Below are 24,455 nucleotides of genomic sequence, written 5' to 3' on the forward strand. Positions count from 1 at the left end.
TTTATTGTTACTCGGGCATAAAATAAATATTCGGTACTTATTACATGCCAGAGCCTATTATGTCTGCTGCAAATATTGGCTGTCATAGAGTTATAACATGAAACCAAATAATTAGTATAATTTTAAGTGGTGATAAGCACAATTGTTTCCCCCAAGCCATGCCGTTAATTTCTAACTCTTCAGATAGTCTTTAAAAAGTTTCTTACTAATGAAAAAAAACTTTCCTTTTGAGAAGAGATCCCACTCTGTTGCCTAGGCAGTGGTGAGATCTCGGCTCACTGCAGCTTCCATCTCCTGGGCTCAAGCGATCCTCCCGCCTCAGCCACCCGCGTAGCTGGGACCACAGGCGCGCGCCATCAGATCTCAGTTCTCTCAACAGGACTCTCATTGCTAAGATACAAGCATCCATTAATTTCTTTTTCCTTGACTCTTTTCGCCTCTGTAGGCTTTCTTTCCTCATCCGCTTTTTAAACAAAGGCAGGCTTAAAAACAGAGACCCAGTCTCGGCTCCTGAACCGGTCTTTGCCTCCCGCTGCCGGCCACGCCTCTTATGGGCCGGGAAGTTTACCCCACCCTGCACGGTGATTCACCGGAAGCGCTCTCGGGAGTCCAGGAGCTTCCGCGCCTGCCCAGTTTTGCTCCGAAAGTCGCCGGGAGGGGAGCTTGCAGTGCGTTCTGGGAAAGTTGCTGGGCCAGCTCTATTGTTTCCAGCCTGAGCGTTGCTTTCGGTTTCCCGAGGGTCTTCTGAGGCACCGCGGCTCTGGGGTGCTGGGTTCCCGGCTCTTCGCTGGGAGGCCTCCTCTCCGTACCTCGTTTTTTGGCTTGTGTGGGGGTCCTCCCACCGCTGGCCGACGCCGCCAGCATGTCCGGGGTGCGCGCAGTGCGCATCAGCATCGAATCGGCCTGCGAGAAGCAGGTCCATGAGGTGGGCCTCGATGGCACCGAGACGTACCTGCCGCCGCTGTCCATGTCGCAGAATCTGGCGCGTCTAGCCCAGCGGATCGACTTCAGCCAGGGTTCGGGCTCCGAGGAGGAGGAGGCGGCGGGGACCGAGGGCGACGCGCAGGACTGGCCGGGCGCCGGGTCCAGCGCAGACCAGGACGACGAGGAAGGTAAAGCCTGCATCCGCTGCCCGAGTCCTCCGGTCTGGGTCCCAGCACCCGCCCGGGTGGCTGCCCTCCTCCTCTTCCTCGGTGGGGGAGATCCTGTGCGTGCGAGAACTTTTGAGTGTCCCACGAGTGGAAGCGTAAGGATACTGGTCGTCATCTTTTTGTTGCTGCCGGACAAGTTAGGACACGACTTTACGCAGTACTCCTGCGGGTCTCCTTGAGTGGGAGCGTTTGAGACACTGTCAAACGGTGAAATGTTTAAATGAATGCTTCTCTGTAGAAGGCCTTTAATGTGGCCCACTTAGTGGCTAAGAGTCTTAGATCGGGGCTCTGCCCCTTGCCTGCTGCGTGACCTTTGGCGAGTTACTTTGCATCCTTGTTGGGTGTGGATGATGATAGTAGCACCTACAGAAAAGAAGTCAGTGTTGACTGGAATGTGTGACGAGGTCCAAGAGGTAGGCGGGTCCAGATCCTGTAGAGCCCAGTAGGCCATGATAAACGTTTGACTAATGTTGAGACCACTGCAAACTTTCGCAGGATAAGTAGAGACATGATTTTGTTAAAGGTTACTCTAGATGCTTTCCAGTAAATGAATTATAGGGAAAGCAAAACTGGAAGGAAGGGGGCTGGTTAGGAGGGAAGTGAAGAAACAATGAGTGGGTTTCAGATTCTCATTATTGTCAAGGATTTTTGAAAAAAAAAAATCACAATTCTTTAATTATGCAGCAGACTCGGTGTAAATGGGAATTTAAAGATGTTTTTTCAGGGCAGTGCTGTTAGGATTATTAGGAGTCCATTTGCAGAAAAACGTAAATACTACTTTATACCTCACACAAAAATTATTTCCACAATAATTTTTGAGGATTGAGGTGCCAAATGAAGAAAGCAAAACAAAGTGTTAAAAGAAATAATGAAAGAATAGTTGTATTATTCTGGGAGTAGGATAGATCTTCTTAATTTAGGAAATAACGAGACAGGCATGGTAGCTCACACCTGTAGTCCCAACATTTTGGGAGTCCAAGATGGAAGGATCGCTGGAGCCCAGGAGTTCAAGACCAGCCTGAGCAACATAGGGAGCTCCTGTCTCTACAAATTAAAAAACATTTGCTGGGCGTGGTGGTGCACGTCTGTGGTCCCAGCTACTGGGGAGGCTGAAGGAGGAGAATGGATTGAGCCAGTGAGATCAAGGCTGCAGTGAGCTATGATTGTGCCACCGCACTCCAGCCTGGGTAATAGAACAAGACCCTAACAGCCACACACACAACCACACACTCACCCACCTACTTTACAAACGATAGATATATTACTTACATAAAATTTAAAAACAATGGGAAAAGATGCCATAAGCAAAGTAAAAAGATAAATGACAGACTGGGAGAAGTTCTACCCATATAACACAGATTTAGTTGATATCTTCTGTATTCAAAAAGTCCCTTCAAACTGAAAAGAAAATGATGACCCTGGAAAAATGGGCCAAAGATATAAATAGCTCATAGAGGAGAGACTTCAGATACCAATAAACAAAACATAGACTCAATCTCATTAGTAGGGGCTGGGAAATTAAAACATGATGAAGATACTCTTTCCATGCACAAAATTGGCAGAAATTGAGAAGATTTTTAATATTCACGGTTAGGAATGTGAACTGATAGTGATTTTGAAAGACAATCTGGCAGTTTAGTATGTGCCAAAATTTAATTTTAACTTTTGTTTGTTTGTTTGTTTGTTTTGTTTTTTTTGAGACGGAGTCTTGCTCTGCCGCGGACTGGATTGCAGTGGTGCGATCTCCGCTCATTGCAACCCCTGCATCCTGGATTCCAAGGATTCTTCCACCTCAGCTTCCCTAGTATCTGGGACTATAGACATGCGGCACCCTGCCCGGCTAATTTTTGTATTTTTGGTAGAGATAGGGTTTCACCATGTTGGCCAGGCTGGTCTTAAAGACATGATCTCAGGTGATCCACCCTGCCTCAGCCTCCCAGAGCGCTGGGATTACAGGCCTGAGCCACTGTGCCCAGCCGAAACTTTTAAATGTGTATCTTCTTTGATTCACTATTACCACATCTAAAAATTGAACCTGCAAAAAAGGTGCACGTATACAGGGTATATATTCAAGGTGTTTACCACTGCTAGCATTGTTGGAAGCAATCTACCTGTTGGAAGCAATCTACGTGTCCATTAAATACAAATGGTTAAACATACCGTACATCCATGTTCCAGAATATCATACAGTGTTAAAAGAATTAGGTAGACTTATAAGTGCTAACATGGAAGTGTCTCTAGGAAATATTAAGTGAGGGCGGGGCAAAAAGCAAGTAATAGAAAATTGGAAATAGATGTATGTAAGTGCATAGAAAAACTTTTGAAAGAGTATACTCTGTCTGTTAATAGTGGTTACCTCTCAGGAGGGGAGAGAATCAGGGGTGGGGAATGAAGGAAAACTTTCACTTTCTACCCTCTAATTCTTTATCTTGTGAACTCTTTATGGTGAATGTTCATGTATTTAATAACAATATGTTTTTTTAATGGTTAAAAGGAAGATATGCTAATAGTGGCTGGCATTACAGGTCATTTTCGTTTTGTACCTTTCTGTATTTTGGAAAATGTATACAATTGTAAATTCAAGTTCTAAAAACTGTAAGAAGATTATTAAAAAGGCTTACATAAATTTGGAAAGATACTTGAGTCTATAATGTTGTAATGATAAATTTAACCTGTGAAAATAGATGTCATTCATTTTGCAATTGTAGGAATGCTAATGTGAATGTTAACAAAGATATAAGAAAGGGTGGAGGGGATGGGATAAGTAAGAGAAAATTTGAAATTAAATTTATTATTTCTCCTTTTAGTACTTTTTAAAACTAAGTGAGCTGTCTGCCATTCAATGTAATGAATACTTCTGTATTTCTTTTTTTCTCTCTCTCTCTTTTTAGGAGTGGTAAAATTTCAACCTTCCCTTTGGCCTTGGGACTCAGTGAGGAACAATTTGAGAAGTGCCCTGACAGAAATGTGTGTTCTCTATGACGTTCTCAGTATTGTTAGGGATAAAAAATTTATGACTCTTGATCCTGTCTCTCAGGATGCACTTCCTCCAAAACAGGTATTTGTGGACTTTAATTGAATAATAAAATTTTATTTATTAAATCCCAGGACCCTTTTTTGGCTTTGTGCATATTGTTCCATTTTCCTTCCTTGCAAAATTAAGTCCAGATGAAGATTTAAAGACTAACTGGTCTAAAACAAAACCATACAACTGCATTTCCTTTATTTTTGTGTTATATACCTATGATTCTTGGAAGAGTTAAGGTTCGTTAAGAATGTAATACTTTTAAGGCCAGGCGTGGTGACTCACGCCTGTAATCCCAGCACTTTGGGAGGCTGAGGTGGGCACATCATGAGGTCAGGAGATCGAGACCATCCTGGCTAAAACCGTGAAACCCTGTCTCTACTAAAAATAACAAAATTTAGCCAGACATGGTGGCGGGCACCTGTAGCCCCAGATACTCAGGAGGTGGAGGCAGGAGAATTGCTTGAACCCAGGAGGCGGAGGTTGCAGTGAGCCGAGATTGCGCCACGGCGCTCCAGCCTGGGTGACGGAGACTCCGTTTAAAAAAAAAAAAAAAAGAAGTAATACTTTAAAGGTTACCAAATCTTAAATTCTTATAGCCTGGATCCTTGGTCTTTTTAAAACTAAGTGAGCTGTCTGCCATTCAATGTAATAAATACTTCTGTATTTCTTTTTTTTTTCTCTCTCTCAAGGATATTGTAATATATCCTTGGTCTGTGATATATTACACAAAAATGTGATGATATAATGGCTTTGGAATCAGGTAGACCTGGATTCAAGTCCTGCCTCTGCCTTCATTAACTGTGTGACCTTGGCCGGGCGCGGTGGCTCAAGCCTGTAATCCCAGCACTTTGGGAGGCCGAGGCGGGCGGATCACAAGGTCAGGAGATCGAGACCATCCTGGCTAACACGGTGAAACCCCGTCTCTACTAAAAACACACACAAAAAAACTAGCTGGGCGAGGTGGCGGGCGCCTGTAGTCCCAGCTACTCGGGAGGCTGAGGCAGGAGAATGGCGTAAACCCAGGAGGCGGAGCTTGCAGTGAGCTGAGATCCGGCCACAGCACTACAGCCTGGGGGACAGAGCAAGACTCCGTCTCAAAAAAAAAAAAAAAAAAAAAAAAAAAAAAAACTGTGTGACCTTAAATTAAGAAGTTATTTTCTCTAAGTCCCTGTTTTTCCATCTAATCCTTCCTTCCTTTTTTTTAGGGGATGGATTAGAAAGGTTAGGCCAAATTATGGAGCATATTGAGAGCTGGGTAGAATTGCTGATATTTCATAAACAATATATTCCATTTTTGAACGTTTGAAGATGAAAGAGAAGCAGCAGAAAGAGGAGTTGGTGAATAGTCTGAAATCATTGAGGCTGCTTGGGTCCTTAAGGAAAACAAGTGTCAGGACCATAACCAAATTAGTCATGGAGAGGAAGTAATGACTGTTAGAACCCGTTTGTAAATACAATTAATTGAATAGAATTACTCACATAGTAATAGTTTCAGAATCTAGAAACATTGTGCTAAGGGACTAATAGAGTTCCCTAAATCGGCTTTCTTCATTTTACAGAGAGAAAACTAAAGCTTAAAGAGATTTGTAATATGTGCAAGTTGCTGTCAAGCCAGTAGTTAGAGAGCCAAGACTAGAACTCCAGCACCTAACTCATAGCCCCACTGCCTTTTCTACTATTCTGTGCTTTTCCCAGAAAGGAGACTCCAGGAATTTCTTAAGATCTCCAGGAACTCTTTTATTTACGTTCCTCAATATGATCAAAAGATTATTTTGATATTTTTATGAAGCTTTTTATGTGATTTTTGACTCTCATACAGCCAGAAAACTTTATTAAACTGGTTAGTAAAATACACAAATATGGTAATGGTGGGTATTTATGTATGTATATATGATATGTAGATTTTGATTTCTGATCAGTTTTCCAAAAAATTAGGATTCAGTGAAGTACATTTAATATTAACAATGGCAGGGCGCAGTGGCTAATGCCTGTAATTCCAACACTTTGGGGAGCCAAAACAGGAGGCCAAGAGTTTGAGACTATCCCAGGCAACATAGGGAGACCCTGTCTCTACCAAAACAAAAAACAAAACAAGCCAGGCTTGGTGTTGCGCATCTGGAGTCCCAGCTTCTCAGGAAGCTGAAGCGGGAGGGTCGCTTGAGCCAGTAGGTCAAGGCTATATGGTGAGCCAAGATGGGGCTACTACATTCTAGCCTGGGCGACGGAACAAGACTCCATCTCAAAAGAAAAAAAGTTAATGCCTCATGATTTTAGTCTTAATTCCAAAAGCACTTTAATAGGTTATGGTAAGATACAAACTATGGTAAGCTACAAAATACAAGATAATTTTACAGTTACACCCATTGCAGTCATTCATTCATTCATTAAATCAAATATTATGTGCCAGGCATTGTTCTAGGGTTTGTGGATATAGCGGTTTCTGCCAATGCAGGTTACATTGAAGCAGAGATTATAGATGTTAATCAGAAGTATAATGAGTGCCAAAAAGGTTATATATAACTCTATATGTGTATGTGCAGGATAGGGGGGCGGCAATATATAAGGAGAGGAATGGCAGTACATTAGGAGGGGACCTAACAGGCTGGACAAAGTTGATGCAATGGTAAATTCTCACTAGAGGCCATTGTAATGTTTTTGATTTAACATAAGTAAAGCTTTGGGTGAGTTGAACAAATAAATAGGTTAAGGTTATTTTATAAAAACCACCGTTATGTGTACTTGCCCCTCTTTTTTGCTCTTCTTTCACTTCATTTTATTATTGATGAAATATGTAATTTTAGAGGCATTTAAAAATCCTGCAGAACTGCATGTTTGTGTTGTTTTCGATAGAATCCTCAGACGTTGCAGTTGATATCTAAAAAGAAGTCACTTGCTGGAGCAGCACAAATCCTATTGAAGGGGGCAGAAAGACTGACTAAATCAGTTACCGAAAACCAAGAAAACAAGCTACAAAGAGACTTCAATTCGGAGCTTTTGCGATTACGGCAACACTGGAAACTTCGAAAAGTTGGAGATAAAATTCTTGGAGATCTGAGCTACAGAAGTGCAGGTATGAATATTATTAAAAACTATACTTTTTGGCCAGGCGCGGTGGCTCATGCCTATAATCCTAGCACTTTGGAAGGCCAAGGCGTCGGGATCACTTGAGGCCAGGAGTTCAAGACGAGCCCAGGCAATATGGCAAAACTCCGTCTCTACCAAAAATGCAAAAAATTAGCCAGGCGTGGTAACATGCACCTGTAATCCTAGCTACTTGGGAGGCTGAGGCACGAGAATTGCTTGAACCCAGGAGGTGGAGGTTGCAGTGAGCCAAGATCGCACCATTGCACTCCAGCCTGGGGGACAGAGCGAGACTCCATCTCAAAAACAAACAAACAAAAAACTATGCTTTCTGTGTAAGTATAATGTTAAACATCCTTCTATAATATTTTATTTCTCAGCTATGTGTTATGTTTCAAAATTTTAATTTCTGTTCATTTAAGCCAAAACCACTCTTATTAGAGCCTTATAATAAACAGCCTAGTTTCTATTTCAAAACCCTGGAGGTACACGTAACAAAGTTCAAAGATGGGGTTTATGTGCTGGCACACCTTGAAGCATAATTGACTTTTTTGTTAGAAATGAGGTAGAACTACACTCCTCAATCGAGGCCTTACCTGTAACCCTTAAAAACTGAACATGGCCGGGTGCAGTGGCTCACACCTGTAATCCTAGCACTTTGGGAGGCTAAAGTGGGCAGATTGCTTGAGCTCAGGAATTCAATACCAGCCTGGGCAACATGGCAAAACTTCGTCTCTACAAAAAATACAAAAATTAGCTGGGCGTGGTATTGCATGCTTGTTAGTCCCAGCTACTCAGGAGGCTGAGGCAGGATGATCCCTTGAGCCCAGGAGGTCGAGGCTGCAGTGAGCCGAGATTGCAGCACTGCATTCCAGCCTGACCGTGTCTCAAAAAACAAGCAAACAAAAAAACTGGACCTGATGCAAGTGTTCTTCTGAGAATTATACAAAAAAAAACTGGACATGAAAGGAGGAAAGAAACTTTCTATTCTTTACTGTTTCTTTTCCCATTAATCTGCTAAGCTGTTTTTATGTCCTGAGTGAAGAGAAAGGGTGGCAGAAACGTTTGCTTTCCTTTTTCCCATCAAACTAGGGCTACAACACTAACTTAGGGCATGCAACTTTTGGGGGCATACTAAAGTTTGATGATGTTGACTTCATATTTTTTGATATAAATTCTTAGTTGTTGAGCTATAACAAATAGTAGGTTTTACAGGGTAATAATGGCAATGTTTTATAAGCTGCTGAGGCAATCAGAGGGACTGGCTATATGGAAAAACTTCATAGCTCAATGGGGTAAAAGCTGTGAATATCAGGGGAGGAGGCAAGGAGTCTTGGCTTGGATAGTTGAGATAATGGTAGAGTGATACCTGAAAGATTCATTTACCAGAGTAAGCTATCATTATCCTAAAATTAAAAAAAGATAAGTTAAGGTGGTTAAGTCAAATACTGGAGGAATGACATGCTTCAACACTATTATTAATAGGGGTATTTTGAATCCTGAAGGTTAAATCTTATTATAAAGACGAATTAAAGATGACCAGACCATTTAAAAATTTTAATAGGTGGTCTGTAGAAGCAGTGCTTTCTTGTTTTGGATATTTTCTTTTCCACAAATAATTTGTGTATAGGAACTTTAATTCTTTCTTTGGGGTAGTCACTCATGATTATGAAAGGATTTGATCACATTGTTTTTAATTGCAAGAAAATCTTTAGCATCTTCCCTTGTTATAAAACCAGTTACATTGAACCATCTATTTCTTACATAATTCAGTGGCCCAGAGCAACTCACCCAAATTTTCTTTTTTTTTTTTTTTTTTTTTTTTTGAGATGGAGTCTCGCTCTCTCGCCCAGGCTGGAGTGCAGTGGCGCGATCTCGGCTCATTGCAAGCTCCGCCTCCCGGGTTCACGCCATTCTCCTGCCTCAGCCTCCCGAGTAGCTGGGACTACAGGCGCCCACAACCGCGCCCGGCTAATTTTTTGTATTTTTAGTAGAGACGGGGTTTCACCGTGGTCTCGATCTTCTGACCTTGTGATCCGCCCGCCTCGGCCTCCCAAAGTGCTGGGATTACAGGCGTGAGCCACCGCGCCCGGCCCACTCACCCAAATTTCTGAACTACACAAAAACACATCACATAAGATCTAGGAACTGGGCTGGGCACAGTGGCTCACGCCCGTAATCTCAGCACTTGGGGAGGCCAAGGTGGGAGGATTGCTTGAGCCCAGGAGTTCAAGACCAGACTAGACAACATAGACCCTATATCTAAAAAAAAAAATAAAAATAAAAATTAGCTGGGTGCGATGGGCATGTACCTGCAGTCCTAGTTACTTCGGAGGCTGAAGTGGTAGGATTGTTAAATCCTAGGAGTTTGAGGCTACAGTGAGCTGTCATTGTACCACCACACTGCAGCCTGGGAGACAGAGGGAGACCCTGTCTCTAAAAAGATAATAAAAAATAAAGTAAAAAATCTAGGAGACTGGTTGAAAAAAAGTTGCTATGTGCACTATCCTCTGTCTTTCTGTTTGTTGGATGCAGAGCACTTAGTTGAAACCTTAGTAGAGAGGCTAAGCTCCAGAAGTATTTCATCTCCAAGGTTTCAATCTGAGGGATTGTTTTCTAGGAGTACACCCTTTTTTTTTTTTTTTTTTTTTTTTTTTTTTTTTTTTTTTTGAGAGAGAGTTTCGCTGTTGTTGCCCAGGCTGGAGTGCAATGGTGCAATCTCAGCTCACCGCAACCTCCGTCTCCTGGGTTCAAGCGATTCTCCTGCCTTAGCCTCCCGAGTAGCTGGGATTACAGGCATGCGCCACCATACCTGGCTAATTTTGTATTTTTAGTAGAGACGGGGGTTTCTCCATGTTGGTCATGGCTGGTCTTGAACTCCTGACCTCAGGTGATCCGCCCACCTCGGCCTCCCAAAGTGCTGGGATTACAGGCATGAGCCACTGCACTCGCCCTGTGAGTACACCCATTTTTATCAATACTCCATTAGAATAAAACAATTTGGATTTTCTGTGGAATTCTTATTATAATGATGTCATTAGACTAAGAAGTGTTATTTTTTTAAGGTAAATAACTTACCCCCCAACACTGTTATCTTTCTTTCCTTTGCTCACCACTCCTCACCCTTTCCCCCAAAACATGTTTTTTAGTGGGAACTTTGTGATTCAGTGATGTGGATGTCAAGTATTATATAGTTAATAATGTGTGTCAGAATAATATGTTAACTGTTTTTTATTTTCCTATTTTTCATACAACATTAGGATCTCTCTTTCCTCATCACGGTACATTTGAAGTAATAAAGAATACAGATCTTGATCTGGATAAAAAGATACCTGAAGATTACTGTCCTCTTGATGTCCAAATTCCAAGTGATTTAGAGGGGTCTGCATATATCAAGGTATTTGTCAAAATATTTTTCAAGTAATTTCTTATGAATAGCCTGAAGTTAATTTGTTAACCCTTTTTGTTTTTGTTGTCATGTAGGTTTCAATACAAAAACAGGCTCCAGATATAGGCGACCTCGGCACCGTTAACCTCTTCAAACGACCTTTGCCCAAATCCAAACCAGGTATGGTTATGTTCTATCCTCTAATTTCTGGTCTTATTTGAGCTGACGTTTTAAAATAAACTGAAGATAAATATAGGTAGGAAAAACAGATATTTTGAAGTAAGAACAATTCAAAATATACTTCTAAAATTTGTCAGTAAACCATTAGTGAATAGCTGTGCAGTTTTTTTTTTTTTTTTTTGAGACTGAGTTTCTCTCCTGTTGCCCAGGCTAGAGAGCAGTAGCACGATCTCGGCTCATTGCAACCTCCACCTCCCAGGTTCAAGCGATTCTCCTGTCTCAGCCTCCCAAGTAGTTGGAATTACAGGCATGCGCCACATGCCTGGCTAATTTTGTATTTTTAGTAGAGATGGGGTTTCTCCATGTTGGTCAGGCTGGTCTTGAACACCCAGCCTCAGCTGATCCACCCACCTCAGCCTCCCAAAGTGCTAGGATTAAGGGCGTGAGCCACCGGCAACTTTTTTTTAAAGATTGGACTTATTTACTGGTTTTCTCTGTTAAAGAAGTGAGATTTTTATAATTTGGAAAGAATATAGCTTTGCACAGTGGTAGTATTATATCCAATGAGGTTTATCTGTGGCATGATTATTGCTAATTGATGCTTCCCTCTTCAGGAATTGAAACAACTTCTTCAGGAATGAAAGCTTGGGGTGGCAGGGAACTTCTCAATACCCTGCTGGGATGATTTGTAACAGTTGGCATTGGCAATTTTTGACAGTCTCTATAGAGACTGAATAGAAAAAAAAGAATATACTGTAATGTAGTGTTTTTCTAAACTTTTGTCGTCATATGTATTCAGATCACCATTTAAACTAGTTAATGCATAATATGGTTAGATAATTGATACATATATTTCTTGTCTTTCAGGTTCCCCACATTGGCAGACAAAATTAGAAGCGGCACAGAATGTTCTCTTATGTAAAGAAATTTTTGCACAGCTCTCTCGGGAAGCTGTTCAAATTAAATCACAAATCCCTCACATTGTGGTGAAAAACCAGATTATCTCTCAGCCCTTTCCGAGTAAGAGCAGCCCTTTTTCGACTTTATGAACAGGACTTTGTGTTTTGGGGAATAGGACAGAGAAGGTAGCTCTTAGGGTGTGTTGGGAGAATAAGGAGAGCAAAGAAATAGTGTGCTATCCATAGTGACAGCCAGTAAAGCATGTAACACAAACTACACTGTGGAATCTGTTCTGTCCTAAATAGTGTGACCCTTGGATTTTTAAGCTACATATTTAAAATTTGCACTTATGTAGTCATTATTGTGGTCAAGAGAAAAGAAAATTTGCGCTAGCATAGCTACAGTTATTTAGCAGCAGTTGCTTTGAAGGGAGATTTTTCAGGGATCCTGCCTTATTGTCTAAATGAGAGGCCAATTTAAAAATGTTTACTCTTACGCCTGTCATCCCAGCACTATGTGAGGCCGTGGTGGGCATATCACCTGAGGTCAGGAGTTCGAAACCAGCCTGGCCAACATGGTGAAATCCCATCTCTACTAAAACAAAAAAAAGGCCAGGCACGGTGGCTCAAGTCTGTAATCCCAGCACTTTGGGAGGCCGAGACGGGCGGATCACGAGGTCAGGAGATCGAGACCATCCTGGCTAACACGGTGAAACCCCATTTCTACTGAAAAATACAAAAAACTAGCCGGGCGAGGTGGCGGGCACCTGTAGTCCCAGCTACTCGGGAGGCTGAGGCAGGAGAATGGCGTAAACCCGGGAGGCGGAGCTTGCAGTGAGCTGAGATCCGGCCACTGCACCCCAGCCTGGGCGACAGAGCGAGACTCCGTCTCAAAAAAAAAAAAAATATATAAAAAAAAAAAGAAAGAGTTTACTTATAATAGTCTCAAATTTGTAGAAACTGGATTTTCATTGTATTATTCAAAAGCAGGTAGACTTGCCCTGGGATCAGTTTGTATTTAGCTTTGCACTTGTTTTTTACGTGAATTCTAAGGACTGTCGTCTTTAGAAGGAGGTAGGTTTTAGCAGTGAGAAATTCCATCCTACTTCTCATGGGAGCAGGGAAGACTGTCTTTTACGCAGTAAGACTGACTACCAACTCTTATTTTAAAGGAAAAAACGAATTAATATATAGCTTTTTCACCAGTCTTTAGCCACAGTTCAAGGGCAGCAGCCATATTATATGTCAACAGAATTTGAATTGTTAAAATACATGGTAGTTTATTGTATTCATGAATAGTTTTTGTTTTTTTTTTTTTAAGATAAAGTTTCCATTTTATTGTTCAGGCTGGAGTGCAATGGTGTGATCTTGGCTCACTGCATGCTGTCCACCTCCTGATTCAAGCGATTCTCCTGCCGCAGCCTCCCAAGCTGCTGGGAGTATAGGCACACGCCACCATGCCCGGCTAATTTTTTTGTATTTTTAGTAGAGACAGGATTTCACTATGTTGGCCATGATGGTCTTGATCCGCTGACCTTGTGACCCACCCGCCTTGGCCTCCCAACATGCTGGGATTACAGGCGTGAGCCACCGCACCCAGCCGAATAGTAATCTTGATATACAGATGTTAATCATTAGGTCTGATCTTCAAGTTTAGAATATACCTTTTGAAAATGAGCTATGATTATACTTTATGAAGACAGTTTGTACCTTTCCATATTTCAGGTTATTTACATCTGTCCTCCTCCTTTTTATAAATAGACTTGCAGTTATCTATTTCTTTGTGCCATTCCTCAAATGATAAGAAATCCCAAAAATCTACTACTGAGAAGCAATGTCCGGAGGACCACCTTTATGTCCTAGAGCATAATTTGCATCTACTGATTAGAGAGGTAAGGAAATAAATGTTTTTCTTTGCACTGTGGTGAGCATGTCCAGGGCAGTGAGTATGCACAAAGCATCCCGCTCCTTTGCTGAGTCTTGATTATTCACATAGCACCAACATTCATTGTCTGGTATGAAAGATCCTTGCTGTTTCCTAGGGGAATAGAGATAATCAGAATACTGTCCCTGTTCCCAAGCATACCTTCTAGTGGTAGAGATATACAGGTTTTAAAGTAGAGGTGTAAGAAACATGGTGCTAAAGTGCAGAGGGAAGGGTGATTCTGACTGGGGGAGGTAAGGGAAAATGTCTTGCCAGAGTCTGTGAACAGACTAGTTTTATTTTGGGACATGTTCTACTTGTAGATCATCTGCAACTGTTCCAGGGAGCTGGTTCACAGGACAGGGTAATTTCAAAAGAATATCCTGTGAAATTTCATGGAAGTATATATTACAACCTCTCCTGCCCAACCCCAAAACCTGGTTCAGTTGATTGTGATGGTACAAGAGTTGTTTTTAAAAAGCTCCTCAGGAGGTTCAGATAGGCAGCCGGGTTTGAGAACCTTTAATCTAGGGTATAGTGAAAGAACTATTTACTGATTGTATATGTTCTATTTATGAGACTCAATGAAGAGGATTGTTTTATATTTTAAAACTTTTAAAATAAAAAAGCTTGAGATCCTTTTGTGGTTCAAAAGCATGATTGGGCTTTCATGCTCATGCGTGAGTTGTGACTCCCTCAAACCTTATTAGGATGTCGGCGCGTTACCCATCTGACATGAGAAAAGGAAAAAAGTTACAGCTTGAGAGGGACCCTTCTCTCTACAGACTTGCATTAAGTGTGACCTAGTAGATGCTAGCATTTTTCTCCAAGGTTGGATTGTTTTCATATGTGGTTCAAATCCATTCCTTTCAGTGTTTCTAAGATGTCAGCCATGTTTTGATTAAATATTGTGTAGCATTTACTAATGTGGATATTGGTTATTTAAAATGACTGTTTTTGTTAGTTTCATAAACAGACCTTGAGTTCCATCATGATGCCTCATCCAGCAAGTGCACCTTTTGGCCACAAGAGAATGAGACTTTCAGGTCCTCAAGCTTTTGATAAAAATGAAATTAATTCATTACAGTCCAGTGAAGGGCTTCTGGAAAAAATAATTAAACAAGCAAAGCATATTTTTCTAAGGAGTAGGTAAGGTTGAACAAAGTTACTGTTTTCTGTTTTTTCTTTGAAATTGCAGTTTGTTTTCTTCTATTATTTCATACACTTTTTTGGGATGCTTTAATTTTTTAATTTTAGGCAGAGGAAGTGGTAAGAGTTTATTTATGGTCATAGACTGGGTCCTGTCAAGTCTGGGGAAGACTTAGATCCATGTCTGATCTAACAGTATTCTTTCTAACACTGTCACTTTTTTGCAGAGACAACTGACTAGGAATGTGCCTTACAACACTATACTTTCTTCAGTAACCCAGCCATGAGATACTTATTTCTGAACTGATTTAAATGTTTTTCTTGAGTGTTTCTGTATGTTTTGTTTCTTGCACATTTTAGAGTTTGGAGAGCACTTTCCTTCGTGTTAACTTATTTAATCTTTGTTCTTTGGGGCAGGAAGTATTAACCCTGTTTTTACTGATAAGATTGAGGCTTAAAGAAGTTATGCACCTTTCTCAACGTTACACAGCTAAAAAGTTGCGGAACCAGGATTTATGCCCAGGTCTATGTAATGCCAAAGCTCTTTTTTTTCCTTTATATATACTGCTTACAAAATAACGTGGCATGATTACAAATAAATGTATCTTTTTCAATGCTAAAGGGTGCTTTTCTATTTTATTATTGGTACTTAGTGAAAAGGCCTGTTTTTACTTCATTTGTAATTATGCCTTGGTAGTACTCCAGAATTTCAGGCATGGGCATTGTCATTAAATAGATGATATTTTATTTTTGATTTCCAGTCTTTTTCTTGTTAATACAGTTTTTTTTTAGTACATGAGTTTGTAGTCTTAAAGTGGAAATTTAGGTCCTTCAACTTTTAGTAAAAGGAATTAGGGAGACATATTAGAGAAGACAGCATGATGCAGTGAAAGGAGTAGGGGACTAGGGATGAAAGGTGTGTAAGCCAAGGCTCAATCGTTTGCTAAATAACTTCGAGCAAGGGATTTAGTGTCTATGGTCCACCACTTAATCCCCTGTCAATAGGAGGTATAGGAGTGGGGTCTTAGGGTCATATTACGTGATGTATGTAGAAGTTTCTTGTAAGTAATAAAGTATTATATGGTAGGTTACTGTTTCTTACCATTAATACAGTTCAACTTAAAAAGCTGATAATTTGAGTAGTCTTCCAAATTTCTGATTGACCACAAATTTATATATTCCCCAAAATAAATGATCAGCATAAAAATAGCTGTTTTTAGAACCATTATAAATTTCAGAGTAGTAAGTGTAGCCTTCGAAGCAGCAAAGCTTTAAAAATGTTACTTCTTTCTGGTGTGCAAAAAGCTTAGTAAAGAAAAAAAGACCCTGGCTGGGCATGGTGGCTCACCTTGTAGTCCCTATACTTTAGGAGGCCAAGATGGGAAGCTTGCTGGAGCCCAGGAGTTTGAGACCAGCCTGGGCAATGTAGTGAGACCTTGTCTCTACAAGAAACTTTTTTTTTTTTTTGAGACGAAGTCTCACTGTGTCACCCAGGCTGGAGTGCAGTGGCGCAGCTCACTGCAAACTCTGCCTCTTGGGTTCAAGCAATCATCCCGCCTCAACCTCCCGAGTATTTGGGATTACAAGCATGCACCACCATGCCTGGCTAATTTTTGTGTTTTTAGTAGAAATGGGGTTTCACCATGTTGGCCAGGCTGGTCCCGAACTCCTGACCTCAAGTGATCTGCCCACCTCGGCCTCCCAACATGCTGGGATTACAGGCGTGAGCCACTGTGCCTGGCCAGGAAGTCTTTTAAAAAATAGCTGGGCTTGGTGTGGTGGCTCATGCCTGTAAACTCAGCATTCAGGGAGGCCAGGCAGATCCCTTGATTCCAGGAGTTTGAGACCAGCCTGGGCAACATGGCCCATCTCTACAAAAAATAAAAAAAATTAGCCAGCTGTGGTGGTATGCACTTGTAGTCCCAGCTACTTGGGAGGCTGAGGCTGGAGCATCGCTTGAGCATGGGATGTTGAGGCTGCAGTGAGCTGTGATCACTCCAGTACGCTCCAGTTATGGTGACAGAGCGAAGCCATATGTTAAAAAAGGAAAAAAAGACTGATGTGTATGATACCATGCACTGTGAGATCTCTTGACATGCTAATATATTTTTATGTATATATGTCAGAGTGTATGTGTGTCTTTAAAAACGAAATCAGAGATTATAAAATTTTATATCCTTCTGAGTTCATACCTCAGAGGTGACACCAGAACAAATGAAAACTTTATACCTTGCATTCATTTAATATTGTATTATAAAGCTTTTCATCTTTTATTAAAGGTTTTTAAATGTATTTTAATAGCTGTATAATATCCTATTATATAAATACTTCATGATTTCCCAATTTTCCATTGCTAGATAATTTTATTTCCAGTTTAACGGTTCTTGTAATGCTCACACACATACATATCTTCTATAGGAATTTTGAAGCACTGTCAGGGAAACATACCAAGGAAAAAGGAAAATAAATTTCAGAATGTATTGTAAGAAGCCAGTACTGTAGCAGCAGACCAAACCCTAAGTCTGTTAATGTAAAAGCCCCTTGTGCCTACTGGCTCTTCTCATTTCTTCCCGTTTTCTTTTAAAATTAAATTTTTTTTTTTTTAATTTTGAGGTGGGGCATGGCATGGTGGCTCATGCCTGTAATCCTAGCACTTTGGGAGGCCAAGGAGGGCAGATCACTTGAGGTCAGGAGTTCTGCAGCAGCCTGACCAACATGGCAAAACCTCGTTTCTACTAAAAATAGAAAAATTAGCCAGGCGTGGTGACACACGCCTGTAGTCTAAGCTACACTCTGGAGGCTGAGACAGGAGAATCGCTTGAACCTGGGAGGTGGAGGTTGCAGTGAGCTAAGATTTTACCACTGCACTCCAGCCTGGGTGATAGAGTGAGACCGTCTCTTAAAAAAAAAAAAAATTTTCCAGCACTTTAGGAGGCCGAGACGGGCGGATCATGAGGTCAAGAGATCGAGACCATCCTGGCTAACATGGTGAAACCCCGTCTCTACTAAGAAAATACAAAAAACTAGCCGGGCGAGGTGGCTAGTAGTCCCAGGTAACTGTAGTCCCAGCTACTCGGGAGGCTGAGGCAGGAGAATGGCCTAAACCCGGGAGGCGGAGCTTGCAGTGAGCTGAGATCCGGCCACTGCGCTCCAGCCTGGGCGACAGAGCGAGACTCCGTCTCAAAAAAAAAAAAATTTGAGACAGCATCTTACTCTGGCCTAGACTGGAGTGCAGTGCAGTAGTGGGGTCAAAGCTCACTGTAACCTGGAACTGCTGGGCTCAAGTGATATCCTGCCTCAGTCTCCTAAGTATCAGGGACTACTCATGCACACCACTGTGCCAGCTAATTTTCTTTTTATTTATAGAGACTGGTTGTCGATACTTTGCTTGGGTTTGTTTTGAACTCCTGGTATCAAGCGATCCTCCCTCCTTGTCCCCGCAAAGTGTTTTGATTACAGGTGTGAGCCACCTCCATTTTTCTTTTTCCAGTAAAATGTTAAAAATCAGATAATTAGAAACTGAGGGTTGGTTAATTTAAATGATTTATGCTTTGGTTCTAAGTGTTGGCTGTTGATTAGTGTGTATAAGATTATTGGCTTTGGAATTACATTCCCAGGTTTTTGGCTCTGGATTTAGACTCCCAGGTTTTGTATCCCAGTTTACATCTATGTGACCTTGGGCAAATTGCTTAACATTGCTAAAGTTTTTCCTCTTATAAGAATGGAAATAATAGTGCCTACCTAATAAGGTTAAGATTAAATGATATGTTAGTAAGATTAAATGATATAATTCATGAAAGCACTTACTATAATGCTTGCTATATAATGAATACTTGATGAATCTTATTTCTCGTTTGTATTGGTATTTTTCTTTTTTTTTGGAGTATAAGGTTTTGATTGTGCAAAAAATCTCTAGCTTCTCTTGAATATGATTATAATTTCATTACAGTAATGGGTCTAAATGTGGGTATGTCCCAAGTCATTTCTACCAGGGATCAAATACTGACAGTTATGAATGATTTATATTAGGTTTATACCCTAGAATATCGAATATCCTTCTCATTCATTTCCTGATAAGCTTTTCTGAGTGGAAGAAAATGAATAATGGGAATAAATCTATCATGAATCGTGATAATCAGGGGTGTGTGATGAGAGTGTATTGTAGTGTGAAGCTGAGAACCTACACATTCAAGCAGTATGAAAGGGTTCTTAGAACTACCTCTGCCTTCGTTTAAAGTCTGCCTTACACATAGTGGTAGTTTTAAAAAGTAGTTTTAAAATTTTCATAACATTGATGAATCATTTATAGTCCTATCATTTTGTATGTTGACTTAAAAAGTTTTTTAACCTCTTGTGTTTAAAAGAGCTGCTGCAACCATTGACAGCTTAGCAAGCCGAATTGAGGATCCTCAGATACAAGCTCATTGGTCAAATATCAATGATGTTTATGAATCTAGTGTGAAAGTTTTAATCACATCACAAGGCTATGAGCAAATATGCAAGTAAGTGGCCAAAATAAAAGTTTTGTATTTAATATGTTAATGGATGTTGATGTTTGCTGAGTAATTGTATTAAGCATTTGGTTTTTATTTGCTAGGGTGGCATAACATTTCTGTAAATTATATAAACTGTAGAGCGTTTTTTTGTTTGTTTTGTTTTTTGTATTTTTATTAGAGACGGAGTTTCACTGTGTTAGCCAGGATGGTCTCGATTTCCTGACCTCGTGATCCACCCGCCTCGGCCTCCCAAAGAGAGTGTGTTTTTTTGTTTTGTTTTGTTTTGTTTTTTAGGTGGAGTCTCACTCTTTTACCCAGGTTGGAGTGCAGTGATGTTCATAACTGACTGCAGCCTCAAGCTCCTGGGTTCAAGGAATTCTGCCTCAACCTCCTGAGTAGCTGGGACTATAGGTGTGTGCCCCCATGCCCAGCCAATTAAAAAAATTTTTTTTTTTTTTTGAGAAACAGGTCTATGTTCCCCCTGCTGGTCTTGAACTCCTGGACTTCAGCAATCCTCCTGTCTTGGCCTCCCAAAGTGCTGGGATTACAGGCATGAGCCACCACTCCCGGCGACTGTTTTTTTGTTTTTGTTTTGTTTTTGATGGCAATTAGTTATTAGGAGAAAATTCATGAAGTCTGTTTTTAAACATTGTAAGAATGAGAGGTAAGAATGTCTAAAAACTAGTCTCTATTAGGTAAATGTCACATATTTGAGCTGGGGTAAACAATGAATCCCAGCACTGAGCAGAAGGCTGCCTTACCTCTTGAGACTCCAGGTCTGCTTCAGTTCTTGCCTAATGGTTATGGCAGGTCTAGTACATTTGAAGTTAATAAGGCCATTTGTATTCTAGCCTGTACTGCATGTTATGCCTAGAATAGCCTAAGTTTTATAGCTCTCATGACCTGGTGTTGATCCTGGGTCTAATCCAGTTCATGATTATGCCCTAAAAACTGGGTTGATAACTGTGTGTCTGTGAAGGAGGTGAGATGGTTTTTGTCCCCAGCCTTCATAGGAATGCAGTCTACTTGATTTACATTCACAAATCACGACTTAATACAATTGGCCAGTAGCCATTAAAGGACTTTTTAGGCTACCTTTTGAGCCTCTTTGAAATTTAACACCTGACATTTGTCAGGGTCTGTGACTACGTTTTATTTTTAAAGTGTTAGTTGGTTTAATTCCTTTTTGTCTCAGTTTATGTTTTTGAGATGGCGTCTCACAATGCTGTTGTCCAGGCTGATCTCAAACTCCTGGGCTCAAGCAGTCCTCCCGCCTCTGCGTCCTGTGTAGCTGGGACTACAGGTGTGCACTACCATACCCTTCTTAGTTGCTTTATTTCAGACAGACGTAACTAGCCACAGTAAAGCAAAACATACTGTGAAACACAGAATAATGACCCTTGGGAGTAGGGGCAGAAAATACTTTTATAATGCTATTTTTTTCTTTTTTTTTGATATTTTCCTATGTACAGTCATTCCCAATATAATGCTATTTTTAATGTAGAGGTTTTAATTCACTTAAAAAATGAAAAAATAGTAGATAAGTGTGAGAGCAGATGTAGAGTATGAAAGAATACACAATGGGAAGGAAACTAGTCCTGAAACTTCCAGAGAAAGATGGTGGAGTAAAGTGGAGTCATAGAGTTTTCTTCCCCTGTCTAAAGAAATAATAAAATAATTGGGGTGATTTGAGGGTGGGGTGGGAGAAAGTAGGTGTTGAACATAGATGAAACAAGTTTGGATTGCATTTTTAGCTGTTAAGACTGGGTGATGGAATTATAGGCTTTCATTATATTATACTTCTGTTGGTGTTTATTATTTATTTGCCGATAAGCCTTTTGCCCTCCTAATGTTTGTGTTTAAAATTTTCCATAGTAAAAAGTTAAGAGAGACTGAGTGCAATGGGAAGGAAAATAGAAAGTTATCATCATTGAATTGTTTATACTTAGAACTAAGACTAAAACTGTGGGATTATGATTGCAGGTCCCAATGTAAACGTGCTAAACTTCCATGAAGAAAAGTTAGTGATGATGTAGCCTTGACAGAATCAGGAGTGGAGGAGAAGTAGAAGGCAGTAGTAGAATGCCCTTTTCCTCATCTTCTATAGCTGGTGTATTAGGATTCTCTAGAGGGACAGAACTAATTGAAAATATATACACACACACACACACACACACACACACACACGTGGGAGTTTATTTAGTATTAACTCACACGATCACAAGGTCCCACAATAGGCCATCTGCCGGCTGAGGAGCAAGGAGAGCCAGTCCAAGTTCCAAAACTAAGGAACTTGGAGTTGATGTTCAAGGGCAGCAAGCATCCAGCAGAGAGAAAGATGTAGGCTGGGAGGCTAGGCCAGTCTCTCTTTTCACATTTTTCTGCCTATTTATATTCTAGCCATGCTGGCAGCTGATTAGATTGTACCCACCGAGATTAAGGGTGGGTCTGCCTTTCCCAGCCCAGTGACTCAAATGTTAATCTCCTTTGGATGAGGATGTTAACATCCTCACAGACATACCTAGGACTAATACTTTGTATCCTTCAGTCCAATCAAGTTGACAGTATTAACCATCACAGCTGGGCTCAACTTAGGCTGTTGAAAGTTGAAAATAATTCTCAGAATTCCTTTGGATCAGTCATTTAAAACAGTTTCTTCCACATCTTTCTAGGAATGTCTATGTACTTACAAGCATATATATCCTACCTGTTCCTGTACCCCACCTCTCTTTAAAAAGAATTTTTTTTTACATATACATGTAGAAGACATGCAACCCTACCTCTCTTACACAGTTTTGTATGCTTTCTAAAATCGTATTACACATAACAAAATTCACCATTTTAAAGTGGACACAGTTCAGTGGTCTTTAGTGTATTCCCTGTGTTGTATAACCATCATCATCTAATTATTGGACATTTCCATCACCCCCGAAAAGAAACTCTATACGTAGTAGCAGTCATTTGCAATTTACGTGCTTTTTAAACTCAGTAGTATTTTCGTGAAATAGTTCAACTTACGCAGGTAGGTTTAATGATCAGAATATAATGGAATCAATTAGGAAAAACTGTATACAGGAAATGCTTTACAGAGTAGTAAATGTGGACTATTTTATGTGGACTGTTTTAACAAGGTTTAAAATATATGGATTATTCTGCATTATTCTGAGTTAAAATTATTCATGTTGCCATAAGGTCCAGAAATACAGACAGGTACACATAATAAACAATTTATTGCTCAGTAGTAGTATATGAGTCAGTAAACATTATTTTGTTAGCACATAGGTCTACCTCATTTTTTTCTTACAGCCTTTTTGTATTCCATTATATGTCCCAAACTTTTAATCAGTCTTCTGTTGCTGAACATTTTTGTTTGAGTATCAGCCAAATAATTTGTACATATACAGGTATATCCATTTATAGGGTAAAGTCCTATGAGTATAATTGCTGGGTTAAAACAGAAGGACATTTGGCTGGGCACGGTGGCTCACGCCTCTATCCCCCGCATTTTGGGAGGTTGAGGCGGACGGATCACTTGAGGCCAGGAGTTCGAGCCCAGCCTGGCCAACATGGTGAAACCCTGTCCCTCCTAAAAACAGAAAAATTAGCTGGGTACGGTGGTACATGCCTGTAGTTCCAGCAGCTTGGGAGGCTGAAGTGGGAGAATCATTTGAACCCAGGAGACAGAGGTTGCAGTGAGCTGAGATTGCGCCACTGCACTCCTGCCTGGTTGATAGAGATCCCGTCTCAAAGAAAAGATAAGGACATTTAAATTTTTAATTAGTACTACCAAATTGTTCTTCAATTGGTTGCTACAAGTATGCATTCACCAACAGTGAGTGATAAGAATCCCTGTTCCTTCACACCTTGTTTTAAGAAAATAATTGTAAAATGTTTGTTAGATGTATGATGTATATATCTTTAAGCCTTTTGAGTTTTGTTTTTCTTTGAGAAAACAGTGTAAACTTTAGTTCATCAAAATTACAACTTAAACCAGGCATAAGGTTGCACACACCTGAAGTCCCAGCCTCTCAGGAGGCTGAGGCGGGAGGGGATTACTCAACGTCAGGATTTCAAGGATGCAGTGCGCTATGATGGCACCATGGAAAAAACGACTGCACTCCAGCCTGGGCAACATAGCAAGACCTTGTCTATTTTTTTTTTTTTTTTTTTGAGACGGAGTTTTGCTCTGTCATTGGATTGGAGTGTAGTGGTATGATCTTGGCTCACTGCAACCTCCATCTCCTGGGTTCAAGCAATTCTTCTGCCTCAGCCTCCTGAATAGCTGGGACCAAAGGTGTGTGCCACCACGCCCACCTAATTTTTGTATTTTTAGTAGAGGTGGGATTTCACCATGTTGGCCAGGATGGTCTCGATCTCTTGACCTTGTGATCACCTGCCTCGGCCTCCCGGAATGCTGGGATTACAGGCATGAGCCACTGCACCTGGCCTCTATTTTTTTTTTTATTTTAATTTCAACTTTATATAGACAATCACCAAAATGCTTTATTGTGAAATACTTACTTTAAAACAAAGTTAGAAACAAGCGCTATTTTCAAATGTGAGAGGATATAAAGCTGTTTTTTCCTGCATTTTGTTCATCTATGTTATTAGGGGATTTCAGGTTTCTTGGATGTATTACACGCTGAAATTTTAGAAGTTCTTTTGGAAGAGTGCAGTGATCTGCTTATTATTTACTGGCTATTGTATGAGTTTCTTTATTTGGCCTAAGCCAAATTAATGGAGTATATATATTCTGACTTGTTTGCCAGTTTTTTCAGTAGGAGAAGGTAAAGAGTTAACAAAACCGTTTCTCTTTCTGTATGAGAATTTGCTCTTTGTTAACACTGGCTCTAATCCCTTGGAAACCTGTTAAGGAAAGATGTCATCTGTATTACTAGGCAACATTGCTTATAGTAAAAATGATATCAAACTGGTAAAATGCATCTGAACCGGGAGAAATTTTAAATAACTGATGGGAATGCCTTTGGACTTCCCTGGATGGTGGTGACTTTTAAAACTGGGCTTAGCTTGTGGAAACCATGCCTATGGAGTAGTTACAAGACCTTATGGCTCCTGTTAGGGCAGGTCCCACATATACCCAATGTGGATCTCTTCTCCTTGCAGCAAAGGTGTTCTGCTGCTATATAGACAGTTGCATG

At 40.6% G+C, this 24,455-nt stretch overlaps 1 protein-coding gene, 1 non-coding gene and 1 pseudogene across 3 annotated transcripts in view; all 3 read left to right on the top strand.

Moving 5' to 3' along the window:
* Positions 1-581: 581 nt before the first annotated feature.
* The window catches only part of MED17 (mediator complex subunit 17), a 30,197-nt gene continuing 6,323 nt past the window's right edge, over positions 582-24,455 (top strand). The window contains exons 1-9 of one of the 2 annotated variants that reach the window (XM_050758908.1): positions 582-1,112; positions 4,043-4,209; positions 7,030-7,249; positions 10,521-10,657; positions 10,744-10,828; positions 11,696-11,848; positions 13,489-13,619; positions 14,616-14,800; positions 19,165-19,302. In XM_050758908.1, coding sequence (XP_050614865.1) covers positions 863-1,112; positions 4,043-4,209; positions 7,030-7,249; positions 10,521-10,657; positions 10,744-10,828; positions 11,696-11,848; positions 13,489-13,619; positions 14,616-14,800; positions 19,165-19,302 — 1,466 coding nt within the window. In that variant the 5' untranslated portion in view covers positions 582-862. Of the gene's footprint in view, positions 1,113-1,157; positions 1,565-4,042; positions 4,210-7,029; positions 7,250-10,520; positions 10,658-10,743; positions 10,829-11,695; positions 11,849-13,488; positions 13,620-14,615; positions 14,801-19,164; positions 19,303-24,455 lie in introns of those variants that run through there. The other variant, XM_050758909.1, reaches the window with a different exon arrangement.
* LOC126936773 (uncharacterized) lies at positions 11,363-11,558 on the top strand (annotated as a pseudogene).
* On the top strand, positions 14,287-14,387 carry LOC126936739 (small nucleolar RNA U13). The gene has a single exon (XR_007719555.1). It is a non-coding gene; the product is annotated as a small nucleolar RNA U13 (small nucleolar RNA).

This window comes from Macaca thibetana, chromosome 14, assembly GCF_024542745.1.
Source record: "Macaca thibetana thibetana isolate TM-01 chromosome 14, ASM2454274v1, whole genome shotgun sequence".
NCBI lineage: Eukaryota > Metazoa > Chordata > Mammalia > Primates > Cercopithecidae > Macaca > Macaca thibetana.